General features: G+C 40.5%; 1 protein-coding gene across 1 annotated transcript in view; it reads right to left on the bottom strand.

The window, feature by feature from the left end:
* Positions 1-9,128: 9,128 nt before the first annotated feature.
* Positions 9,129-13,856, bottom strand: part of si:dkey-288a3.2 (protein phosphatase 1 regulatory subunit 37) — a 93,502-nt gene continuing 88,774 nt past the window's right edge. Inside the window, exon 11 of the mRNA XM_051941663.1 lies at positions 9,129-10,984. Within this exon, the coding sequence (XP_051797623.1) occupies positions 10,862-10,984 (123 nt within the window). The 3' untranslated portion in view covers positions 9,129-10,861. The remainder of the gene's footprint in view (positions 10,985-13,856) is intronic.

Here is a 13,856-nt window from a genome sequence, read left to right as displayed (position 1 = left end):
TTTTCATTTCAAATGTATTGTACAGTTCTATGCTTATTCTGTGTAGTGGTAGAAAATAACTAAATACTATTACCGAAGTACTGCACTCCCAGGTACTGTGCTTTAATATTTCTGTGTTTTGATATACTTTCATTAGTTCTACTTCAGTGTATTTCGACACCAAGATTTTTTTTAAAGTAAAAGGTCAAATATAATGCACACCTACCTCTATAAAGCCCAGTGTCTGCTGGGGTCCTCGTCTAATGGCTATCAGTAGCTGTATTAGGATGGATGTTCCTAAAAGCTGATTTACATGATGCAGTAGCATGAACGGAAATGACAGATACTCTAAGACTTATTTTAAATTATAAACGCCTTAACCCACAGCTTTCTAATCGGTCAGTGGGTGTAAGCAGCTTGGAGACAGTACAGCTGCATGCTTTGGCCTTTTAGCTTTAATACCTGAGTCAGAGACTAAACAGCAAATCCTTCAGAATATGTCTGATAGTAAATGAGTCAAATATTCAGGATGCAGGACTGATGTTAGTGTTTGAAGTAAACATGTTCTGGGAGAGGGCTGCACAGTGGTGTAGTGGTTGACACTTTCGCCTTGCAGCAAGAAGGTTCAAATCCTGGGCCTGGGATCTTTCTGCATTGAGTTTGCATGTTCTCCCTGTGCATGCATGGGTTTTCTCCGGGTACTCCGGCTTCCTCCCACAGTCCAAAAACATGCTGAGGTTAATTGGTTACTCTAAATTGCCCGTAGGTTTGTATACGTAGTCCGAGTCAGCTGGGATAGGCTCCAGCACCCCCCACGACCCTAGTGAGGATAAAGCGGTGTATAGAGACTGGATGGATGGAGGTTCTGGGTGCAGCAGTCTGAAGCCGTTATTCCAGACTGATCTCAACGCTCTCTTTGACCATGTGTGGGCTGAAATATATGTGAACCAAACTTAGTTTATATCAGCGATAGGAGCAGAGATGCTTCCATGCTTCCTCCATTAGATTCCTCCTTTGGTTTGATTGTTCCTTTCCTTTGGCTATAGCGTCTTTTTCTGTCAAAAATATCTAAGTCATAGAATAATGGAAATAATAAATATCCATCTGTTTATTGTAACTTTGGGCTCACATTGACTTTCATAGACTTCAGCTAAACTTCTGCCAGAGTTTCAGGTTTGATTCCAGCTAAACGTGTCTCTGTTTCACTGGCAGGGTTGAACCACTAGGTGTCAGTCTTAGATAATTTATCAGCTGTCAGGGATTTGTTTGTGTTTTTGTTCTTTCTAATATCTAATGTTTGATTGTGTTCATCCAGTGTAGAGTTTAGGATGTAAACAGCATCACTCCACCGTTATCAGACTGTAGTTCAGATGGATGGAGGCTGGATGAACGTTGAGTTCAGGAGGTGTCGGTGCTCATAACACCAGCTTACATTGATCTTAATATCACATTTAAAAGTCTCTTTTGCAGCTTTGACAAACACTGAGCATTAAACAAAAACCTAAAAGTGACTGTATTCCATCAGAATGTTATCGGACCGACATTTCTTTCTTTTCCTTTGAATCTGGAGCAGCTTAAAGTGCCTCCATCCATCCTTTATGTGCACAGCTCAGTCTTTTTAGGGCCACCTACAGGTCACACACTACACCGCATTACTCTGTAGAAACATGTTTATGAATGTATTCTGTGACTCCAGAGGGGCTTAGTCTAATCTGAGTTAGCAGTTTAGTTGTAGCTTGGCTCATTTTATTGACCAAAAATAATTCCTTTTCTCTTGTCTTTGGCCACTTATCTAACTTGCTGAAGTCTCTTTTTAATTTTGTTTATTAATTACCATTAAAATATGCATGAATTATTCATATTCTTCAGGTATTTGTGATTCAGAATTCACCCTGTAGCCCTGTTTGGCTGGATCGTCGTGGACATCCAGCTTTAATTTATGAAGCTTGAAGTATGGACTGAACATGGTCCATCTGTGAAGGCCTCCAGGAAACACACAACTGAGCCTTTACTGTAAACTCTCAGATGTCTGCTCAGCTGCATTTTAAATTTATTCAGAACATACAACGTATTATTTTATATCCTATATCCATAGCTTTCCTCCTTAATTACTCGGTAATAACTACAGTGGGAATCACACAGGGAGTGCACTGGTATTTGTCAATGAGATTACTTGTTGCCATGAAGATAATATAGTGTGATAAAACAGGATCACATGGCGGTGGGAACCTTTAACATGTGGCTGGGCTCATATATGTCCTGCCTCAGAACTAAGACGAGCCTTTAGCTGCGGTAAGCCTGAGAGTGTCTCAGCATCCGGACTGAATCCATGATCCATGATGCTGGTCACTGTTCCCTAACACCCTTAATCCACACACACACACACACACACACACACACACACACACACACACACACACACACACACACACACACACACACACACACACACACACACACACACACACAGTGGGAGAAGGAGAATGTGTTTTGTTGCTTAGGAACAGTTTGCTTTGCGTCTCAACAGGGGGTCTCCTTCTGAATATCATTACGTCCCTCCGTTGGGGAGGACGACACATTTTTCTTTTCTGCCAATATTTGTCTTCAGCCCCACTCGCTCTCCAGAGGCCCACAAAAATGTTTTCATTGATTAAAGGCAGTGGAAAGCAGCTCCTCCAGATTCTCTCTTCTTTAATGTAAATTTATCACGACGCTGTGGCAGGTGTCAAGGTGCACAACGGCAGCATTTTGCTTTTCTTTTAAGAAGCAGCCTGAGGAGGGGAAAAGGTGGTTATTAGGATGAAATGAATGCATGGTAGTCTGGAGCCTTCACCTGCAGATACATCCACACATGGTGATCAGGGCCCACGGCAAACCTCTGAAGGTTCACACATTACAGCACGGCTTTCCAGCTCTCTCTGTTTCCTGAGCGTTCAGAGTGTTCAGAGCGAATGGAAGTCATCCTGTGACGGCTGTTGGTCAATGTTGGGTTAGTCTGACTCTCCTCAGGTGGCCTTTCTCCTCCTCTTCTGCAATCTATGTAGGATAGTTTTCACAACCATCTTCAGGGAACAACAGCAGCCGATCGTAATGAAGAATTCCAGTTTTTCCAGATGTTTACTGGATGAAGTGAAGCATCCTTCTAACCTTCTAACCTTCTAAGCCTTCTCCCTTTGCCTCTGGTCTGACTGCATGCTGCATCCTGTTCTTAGTGGTCTGGGTTATAGTTTCTCCGTCTTCTTATCAACAGTCCATCATCGTTGAACTAGCAGATCTGGAGTCTCACTGAGTATGATGACATTTTATTCTGACTTTTGCTCACAGCTCCACAATCAGCAGGAGTTCTACACATCTGGATTTATCTGGGAGCTTACGAGGAACCTGAAGTTGTACGACGGTCGCTTCCTCTCCTGTCGTCTGTTTCCCTAAAGCTGGCAGAGCAACAAGAGCCCTGCAGAAGCATCCCCTCCTCTTCACTCCTGATTTCTCCAGTAATGGATGGGCATGTGTCATCCCAACAAGCAGGCCAAATGGAGAGAGGAAGAGGAGCAGTCTGCTTCCTCTTCTATATTAATTAGAAGCAGCATACTCTTGGCTTTTATCAGAGGAGAATGTCTGAAGCAGCCAGTCAGCACCAGCCAGCATGTATTCATGTCTATCTATCTATCTATCTATCTATCTATCTATCTATCTATCTATCTATCTATCTATCTATCTATCTATCTATCTATCTATCTATCTATCTATCTATCTATCTATCTATTGTGGTATCTGATCTGTTACATGTATTACCTAATAAGTTAGTAGTATAGAATCTGTTTTGTTTGTTCTAGTATTTGATATGAGTTGCTTGTTATATGTAGTGTCTGCTCTGGTGTCTCAGACCACAGATGGAACCAGCATTATATTCAACCCATGCCATGGGAAAGTGTTCTCCTGTTTACAGAGCCCTGTTGGAGGTGTTTTTATGAGGGTTCTTCTGTCCAAAATACTGATTTAGGGATTCTTCAGCTGTTGTAGACAAGGGGGGTTTGTTTGGGGATGCTCTCTGCTTTCCCCATATGGTAGGCAATAAAGAACCATTTGTTCTGACCCCTCCTATATGTTGAAAACCTATAAAACCTGATTGTTGGTCATTGTCAGGAAGGAGGATTCAATTGGCTGGCTCCTTCCAGGCAGGTTCTGTCTGTACTGATGCTGCTCTTTCTTTTAATAAAATACTTTTAAAGAAAGTCAGTGTCACGGACATTTTCTCCTTCACCTGCACATCATGGACACCAGAGAGAGGAACAACGACACTATCTATCTATCTATCTATCTATCTATCTATCTATCTATCTATCTATCTATCTATCTATCTATCTATCTATCTATCTATCTATCTATCTATCTATCTATCTATCTATCTATCTATCTATCTATCTATCTATCTATCTATCTATCCATCCTGTCCCTCCATCCATCCATCCATCCATCCATCTGTGTGTGTATATATATATGTATATATATATATATATATACACACATCCAACCTCTGGTTAAAATGTGTTCTTTAGCTTCTAATAAATTCATTTTTTAACTTAATTTTTATGTAATTAATTTGTTTCCTCCATAATTCCAGATGTGTTCATTTATAGTTTGATGCCTTCAGTGAGAATCTACAGTGGAAAAAGTCATGAAATAAAGAAAAACTAGTAAATGACAAGATGTGTGCAGACTTCTGACTAGTCACGCATACACTATATTGCCAAAAGTATTTGCTCACCCATCCAAATAATCAGAATCAGGTGTTCCAATCAATTCCATGGCCACAGGTGTATAAAATCAAGTACCTAGGCATGCAGACTGCAACTTTAATAATTCTGTTAGTAACAAACTTCAATATTCTATCTGTTAGTAACAAAGTTTAAAGATTCTGTTAGTAACAAATTTTAATGATTCTATCTGTTCATAGCGAACTTTAATGATTCTATATGTGAGTCACGAACTTTAATGATTTTTTTCTTAGTAACGAACTTTAATGGTTTTATATATGAGTCACAAACTTTAATGATTTAGTCTGTTAGTAACAAACTTTAATAATTCTATCTGTAAGTATCAAACTTTAATTATTCTATCAGTGAGTAACAAACTTTAATGGTTCTACCTGTAATGAACTGTAATAATTCTATCTATGAGTAACAAACTTTAATGATTTTATTCCGTTAGTAACAAACTTTAATGTTTCTGTTAGTAACAAACTTTAATGATTCTACCTGTAATGAACTGTAATGATTCTATCTATGAGTTACGAACTGTAATCATTTTATCCTGTAAGTATCAAACTTTAATTATTCTATCAGTGAGTAACAAACTTTAATGGTTCTACCTGTAATGAACTGTAATAATTCTATCTATGAGTAACAAACTTTAATGATTTTATTCCGTTAGTAACAAACTTTAATGTTTCTGTTAGTAACAAACTTTAATGATTCTACCTGTAATGAACTGTAATGATTCTATCTATGAGTTACGAACTGTAATCATTTTATCCTGTAAGTATCAAACTTTAATTATTCTATCAGTGAGTAACAAACTTTAATGGTTCTACCTGTAATGAACTGTAATAATTCTATCTATGAGTAACAAACTTTAATGAGTCTGTTAGTAACGAACTTTAATGATTCTATCTGTGAGTAACAAACTTTAATGTTTCTGTTAGTAACAAACTTTAATGATTCTACCTGTAATGAACTGTAATGATTCTATCTATGAGTTACGAACTGTAATCATTTTATCCTGTTAGTAACGAACTTTAATGATTCTATATGTGAGTCACGAACTTTAATGATTTTTTTCTGTTAGCAACAAACTTTAAAGATTCTATCTGTTAGTAATGAGCTGCGAATTAGAAGAACTGATGTCATCCATTTAATGTCCTCCAGGAGCCCAAAGACATAGAAGAAGGAGAGAGAGTGTGTATGTGCATGTGTGTGTGTGTATGTGTGTGCGCGTGTGTGTGTGCATGTGTGTGTGTGTGCGCGTGTGTGTGGTGTGTGTGTGTGTGTGTGTGTGTGTGTGTGTGTATGGTGGACTGTAAGAGAAGCAGAAAGCACCCAGAGGACGCTGTGAGGGGCGGACTGGCCCCTGCCGGGCCCCTGCCTCAGGACGGATGGATGGAGGGATTGTGTTGACAAGGGGGAAAGACGAAGAGGAGGAGGAGGAGAGGAGGAGGAGAGGAGCCACACATTCAGCAGGAGGCTGAGAACATCGGCCAGAAACTCATCAAACCAGTGAAAACACCTCCAACAGCCCAGCAACAGCAGGACGAGTGTGTGTGTGTGTGTGTGTGTATGTGTGTGTATGTGTGTGTGTCTGTGTGTGTGTGTGTGTGTGTGTGTGTGTGTGTGTGTGTGTGTGTGTGTGTGTGTGTGTTTGTGTGTGTGTGTGTGTGTGTGTGTGAGTGTGTGTGTATGTGTGTGTGTGTGTGTGTGTGTGTGTGTGTGTGAGTGTGTGTGTATGTGTGTGTGTCTGTGTGTGTGTGTGTGTGTGTGTGTGTGTGTGTGTGTGTGTGTGTGTGTGTGTGTGTGTGTGTGTGTTTGTGTGTGTGGTGATGGATGGCAGCATTGAGGAGGGAGGCTTCGTTCAGCCGTTGTTCATTAGTAAAGAACACAAGTGTACTTCCTAATTGCTCAGCCGTGATGTCAGAGGGAGATGAGTGATTACGAGCAGCGCTGACCTCCTGCTTCCATCAGTGTTCAGGAAAACTTCACCTTCTCATCCTCAGAGGGACACAAGAGGAGATGACACCCACAGCAGTGTCTCCATGCACAGCTATCAGGTCACATCATCCCAAAATGTGAAGAACATCTCCAGTCTGGTCGTTGGTCTGATGGATTTAGTTTCTAAACAACTAAATACAGCACAAACCCAATTTTATGAGTTTATAGAATAATATAGAGTATAGTCTCTTATTATTATTATTATTATTATTATTATTATTGTTATTAATTTTTTTTAAAAATGATGCCTGAAGCTTCTTGTAGTAAATACTATACCATTAAAAGGTCTGCAGACTCTTAGAAATGTCCTTAGTTTTAAAAGAAAAGTATTTTTTAATGAAGACAACAGTAAATGAATGATAAATCCGGTGTAGACATTGTTAATGTGGTACCGTAAAACGGGGCTATAAAGGACAGCGGGGTAATAAGGGACATTTTTCCGGAAAATGTTTTAAATGTAATTCTGCAGTTTTTACCTAGATTTCTTTAAGAATTCATGGATAATTGATAAAAACAACACAAAACCGCATCCTGCTCAACATAAAAACCGCAGAATTACATTTAAAACATTTTCCGGAAAAATGTCCCTTATTACCCCGCTGTCCCTTATAGCCCCGTTTTACGGTAAATGACTATTCTAGCTGGAAACGGCTGATTTTTAATGGAATATCTTCATAGGGGTGCAGAGCAAAAAGTCTGTGTCAGATAACCATCACTCCTGTGTTCTGGCTCAGCTGTGTTCAGCTTCTGTGTTCAGGCTCATTGATGATTAGAAAACCCTTGTGCAGTTATGTTAGCACATGGATAAAAGTGGGAGTTTTCATGGAAAACATGGAATTATCTGAATGAACCCAAACTTTTGAACGGTGGTGTAGATGTATCTAAATATCACCTTCACAAGGAAATGTTAGACAGTGAAAGTGCTGCTATGTTTTTCTCACTGCAACACTTTCTATGATGACGATCAGCTGGAAGAGAACAAACTTTGTGTCTGCTAGTTCACAGAGTTTTCTCAATTGAATTGAGTAACATGTATGTTACAGTTGTCTGTAACATACATGTTCAAACTGCACATTCTGTTTTCCAGTTCTATCAACCATAAATATGTAGTTTAGGTGTTCATCATGTTGAATTCTGTCAGTTATTCATTTTGTGACAGTTCTTCATAATACACCACCATTACTCTGGTATAACTGAGCAGCAGTACAGAATAAGGTGTTACGTATTGCTACTAGGGGGCAAAATTCAGTCTCTTAGTAACAACTTATACTGCAGTTGTTATGATCTGGGACAACATTTTAACTTTTATTTCCTGACAACACTCAATCCACTGGACTTAACTACACAGATGAACCCTGTAGCTGTTTTAGGATACTGACTTCACACAGTGGATATTAGAACAAGCTTTAAAAATACAGAGTTAGAGAAATAACCAGTGGTTTATGTCCTCTGTGATGTCCTCCAAAAAGTAGTGTGCATTAGTCTCATATTCCTGATGATTACATCTAAATCACCTGTCTGAAAAAAACTTTTATTCATATTCACACACAAAGCCACCAAATACATTTTTATCTATTTTTTTCTATATCTTAGCAAAAGCATGCAATAATAATACACTTCATACAAAATCCTAGAATACTTGAAACCCTTCTATCCTGTGTCTTCACTCATACAGAGACTCTATGAAGTTCTGGTGAATTCAGTATTTAGTTATTTATAATTTATTTATATGCAGAGGAATGATTGTAGCAGGACTGTCAGTCATTTCATATGACATGGTCGGTCGGTCGGTCGGTCCGTCCGTCCGTCCGTCCGTCCGTTCGTCCGTCAGTTCGTCCGCCCATTGCTCATGACTCAAAAACATTACGTCAGCTGCCTGCCATACAGAACACACGCCAGTACTCACAGGAAGGTCATTTAGTTTGTGGGTACATCTATATTAAATGGAGCTGTGATTTCTGATCATCAATAACTCATAAATAAATGCTGCGTTTCTGACATATGAGGGAATGAGCAGCCTTGGAGGAGGACTGATCTCTCTGAGGGCTTTTCTGGTTTTATCAGGATAATAAACTGATAAATGCTTATTTTCAGTCCAAGCTGCAGTTTGCTTTAGTCTGCATAGCGTGTGTGTGTGTGTGTGTGTGTGTGTGTGTGTGTGTGTGTGTGTGTGTGTGTGTGTGTGTGTGTGTGTGTGTGTGTGTGTGTGTGTGTGTGTGTGTGTGCTGATATTCATGCCTTGCCTTCACTCCTCCTAACTATGATAAAGGAGGCCCGGTGCTGCCATGGACGCTGCCCTGCTCCCACTGCCCGGGCATCTGCCTCCTCTGCCTCTGCCATCAGGCCTGGAGGGGGTTCGGGGCCTCAGGGAGGGTCGGCTGGGGGAGGAGGGGGGGACACCAGTGAGAGGACCTGGGCTGGAAATGAGGTCCTGGGACCTGTTTGGCTGGAGGAGAGGGAGGTTGGGAGGGCGCCATGCCCACATGGGCGATGATGAAGGTGGAGAAGAAGGAGGTGGGAGATGGCGACTGAAACATCAGGGAGGACTGGGGGTGGGAGGGTGAGTCACACACTGCTATCAGTCTGCTTCCACACACACCAAATAATCGCACACACCTCCCACTCTGGCCCAGGGGGCAGTGGAGTGTCATCTAAGGGTGTGGATGTATGTAGAGGTGCACTGGGTGTGAATCTCAGATATCTCATCTGTCAATCAGTGGATCTGCTGATGGTTGGTGGAGGGGAGGTGGTCCTCATTCAGTCACATCAGCAGATCACAGGATACAGGCCATTTATTCAGCTCAATAGTTAGACCATCCATGGATAAAAGAACCATTCACAGGGCTGCAGACACACTGGACCTCACACCACACACACACACAACATAACAACACACATGACAGTGAAATAGCAGCACCAGAAACCTCCAGTAGAGGGTGAAGATCTGCACCATGGAATCACCACTCTGTAAGGAAGGATGCTTCAGTAATAATGCAGTATTTATTAGTTAATTTTAGAAGAGGTGCAGTGGTCAGGGCTAGTACGGTTAGTAGGGTTAGGGCTAGTAGGGTTATGGTTAGTATGGTTAGTAGGTGTTGGAAAGACCAAAAAGAACTGTGCATCGCCCGTGCATGCATGTTAAGGGCTGGATCCCGTGCACATCACGTGTGTAGGTGATGGACAGCAGTGGAGTGGAGGCATGCTTGAGTGTGTGCGGTGCATAGACTGTGCAGCAGAGGAGACTTAACAGCAGAGTCAGGAATACGTTGGAGTGGTGTGTGTGTGTTATTGACGACCTATAAGTCGCTTTCACTGCCAGATTTGTGCTACCCTTGTTGCTATTTCTTGCGTTTGATTATTATTATTTCAGTGTTAAGCATTTTAGAACTTTAAGACGCACCATTGATGTGTATTTGCGTTAAATCTGAGTAGTGTTTGTTTTATTGTATTGCATTTAATTTGTGTTTGAAGCAGCATGGTATGGTGAATTAATAAGTGTGTTACCAGTTCGACTCCAGAATTGTTCTTACCAACACACCAAGGTGACACCAACCCACCTGAATCATCACCTAGCACCAGTTTTAACAGTAGGGTTAGGGTTTCTAGGGTTTGTAGGATAAGGGTCAGTAGGGTCAGTAGGGTTAGTAGGGTCAGTAGGGTTAGTAGGGTCAGTAGGGTTAGTAGGGTCAGTAGGGTTAGTAGGGTTAGTAGGGTCAGTCGGGTTTAGGGTTAGTAGGGATAGGCTTAGTAGGGTTAGGTATGGTTACGGTTCATAGGGCTAGGGCTGGGTGAGTTCTCTTCATTTCTGTTCAGGTTTGGAGTGAGCTGATAAACTGCTGTATGGAAAACAGTGATCAACTGGGAACATCAGGCTGGAAGCAACAAGGAAGCGATGTTCCATCAGGGAGCTCTACTCCGTCTTTATTAGCCAGATCTGGAGTCTCATGTTTGTGATTATTTGCAGTGGAATTATTATTATCGTCAGCTGTTTAGACTGGGAACACTGGGAACACTGGGAGATGGTGACTGAATACATGTGGTGACTGTAAGGTGATCTGTGTGTGTGTGTGTGTGTGTGTGTGTGCGTGTGTACGTGTGTGTGTTCAGGCTGTGCTGTCAGCTCATTGGTTGGTTGTTGAGGTCTCAGAGGTTTCTGTTTGGAGGCTGGAGCTGCTAGCGTTGGCGAGGCAGCGCTGTGCGATCTCTGTCTGGAGTTGGGTCTCAGTCTCCTTCAGGAACTCATCCTGGTGATCACAACCAGAACATCAGCACAGTATTAATGCCAGAAACCTGTGAGTCACCATTCACTTATCTGACATTTCTATGATAAAAAGCAGGACTTTGTTTTGTTTGTTTTGATGAAGAATGATTATGTCTCTCTCTCTTTAGTTAGATGAACAACTGCTGTCTCCAACACTTCATTAACTTCCCGTCTGTGAGGTTGATCGTTAGTGTCTGAAATCTTTAAATTTAGTAATCATTATTTTTATTCAGTTAAATCCATACTGGTGCCAAGGCCAGACATCACTGGAAGACCTTCTGCTTTCAACAATCACTGTAGGATAAAGAGTCCACACAGATTCAAGCAGTTATCAGGATAAACAGATCCCTGATGTGATCCATAAATAGTTATCAGGATAAACAGATTCCTGATGTGATCCATAAATAGTTATCAGGATAAACAGATCCCTGATGTGATCCATAAATAGTTATCAGGATAAACAGATTCCTGATGTGATTCATAAACAGGAATCTGAGAGGTGAAGAGTTCACTGCTGTTTAAATCCTCTGATGGGTTTCAAATATCATCATCAGACCTCTTTCATGGAAGGCGATGTTCTCCTTTGGAGGTGGCAGTAGAGGAACATTAAAGACCAGCTAGAAATATTCTCATCCTCTGGGGAGCATGAATATTAAGATATTTAGATCTTAAAGTGTTAAATGTACATGCAGACTTTTATAACCTTATGTCAAACTACCTGCTCCTCTTTAGATATTCTTATATATTCATTATTTTATACTTGACATTTTTCAGAAAACCGTCCCTTTGTGCCTTTTTGTGTTCTGGGAATACAGGTGTAACCCCAGTTACAAGCCGATAAATCCATACGGGAAGAGGAAAGTAGGAGTTACTGTCAATGGAGAAAGAAAGACATCAGGCAGGTAAAACTTCCAGGATAGAGCTGTAGTCCTGCTGGTCACAACAATCATTAATCATAAACTATCGCCGAGATGACAGGTGTGATGCTGTCAGGAAAACCCAGCATCCCAAAACCCTTCCTCACTGTCATCACTTACTGCTTTGTCTCTTTAAATGTGAAAACACCAACACCATTCCATTTTCAAATATCCAGAGGTGTTAAACTCATCTTATACCAGGTTCCACATCCAGTCTGATCTCCAGTGGACCGGACCAGTAGAACCACAGCATAGTAACCTATAAATAACCACAACTCCTAATGGTTCCTTTGTTTTAGTGCAAAAATCCAAACTGGGAAATATGCACACGAACAACCAGCTCAAACCGATGAGCTTGTACCTAAAAGAGGTGGAACTTCTGTCATATGGCGGTGGTTTGGATTTAAAAAGACCAACAAGGATCAGACTACCATACTTTGTAAGGTATGCCGCTGCCCGGTCCCATTCATTCATTGAATTTACCAAAATTATGCTAAATCGTTATGTATATCGTATCGGGATATAAAATAAGCTATATCGGGATATAAAATTTTGGTCATATCGCCCAGCCCCAGTGCTAACATAACTGCACAGGGGTTTTCTAATTATCAATAAGCCTTTTACACCATTAGCTAACACAATGTAGCATTAGAACACAGGAGTGATGGTTGCTGGAAATGTTCCTCTGTACCCCTATGGAGATATTCCATTAAAAATCAGCCGTTTACAGATAGAATAGTCATTTACCACATTAACAATGTCTACACTGGATTTATCATTCATTTATTGCTGTCTTCATTTCTAAAATAAAGACATTTCTAAGTGACCCCAGAGGTTTGAGGAGTAGTTTAAGTGTCATTATCCAAGTCTGCAGAGCTCCATCAGACCCTCCATCCAGTTTTATCCATTATCCACCCCTCCATCCCTTCATCTGTCTGACCACACATAAGGCAGCAAAACTGCTGCTTTTGAAAATAAATGTTTGTTGTGAGGGGAGACTGTAGGAAGAGTAGGAGGTGTAATTTGTTATTAAAATAGTCAGAACTTGGGACATGCTTTGATTTGTACGTGAATTCACTGTAGGAAGGTCTCCAGAGTGAAGAATTCCTTCCACAGCTACAGGAGCTCTGAGCTTCATCCTGCTACATGGACAGACCTTCAGTCTTTACATTCACTGAAGAAATCTTTAAATTTAGGAATAGTTATTTTTAATTGGTGCTATGTATGACATACTCTGAACGGACTTTGTTGTTTTAATGACAATGACAAAGATTGAATTGAACTGAGCTGAGTGGGTCGATGTAGAACTTAGGGTTTAAGCTTCACATTCATTCTGTCACATCAAGCTGCTTCTGTGGAACAACAATCCCTTCTTTCTGCTATTTTACCCTCCATGGTGTAGATTAACAGACTGATCAGTAATAAAAAGACCAACCTGAATTTTCCACAATAATTAAAGGTTTTAAATCCTGAATATTTATATTTCTTGAGTAAATTCACATCACAAATAACATTACAGGGTCTCAGTCTCAGCATTTAAACTGGTCACGTTAATTTGTTATTCCAGTCATATTATAACTGGAAAGCACCTTAGTGAAGTGATTTTTATTGTATTTTTATGTGCAAAATAATGAAACAGTGAGGCATGTGAACATGTTTTATCTGACCTAGGAGCAGTAAGTCAGAAGTCTTTATTATTAGAAAACATTCTGATATTCCCTTAAATCATCAAGAACAACTCTTTCTCACCACTAAACTTGACTACATCTAATTCCTTTTCTTTACTTTTCTGTAATTTTTTGGGTCAGTTTTGAAACAGCCTCTAAGATAAAAGTTTCTAAATAAAGAGACTAAACCTTCAATCACCTATACAAACTCACAACTTTCCAAGCTGCAGCCTAACTCCTAATCCTCCTCCTCCTCCTCCTCCTCCTCCCC

The sequence above is a fragment of the Acanthochromis polyacanthus genome, chromosome 1 (assembly GCF_021347895.1).
Source record: "Acanthochromis polyacanthus isolate Apoly-LR-REF ecotype Palm Island chromosome 1, KAUST_Apoly_ChrSc, whole genome shotgun sequence".
Lineage (NCBI taxonomy): Eukaryota > Metazoa > Chordata > Actinopteri > Pomacentridae > Acanthochromis > Acanthochromis polyacanthus.
This window is presented reverse-complemented; position numbering and strand designations above follow the sequence as displayed.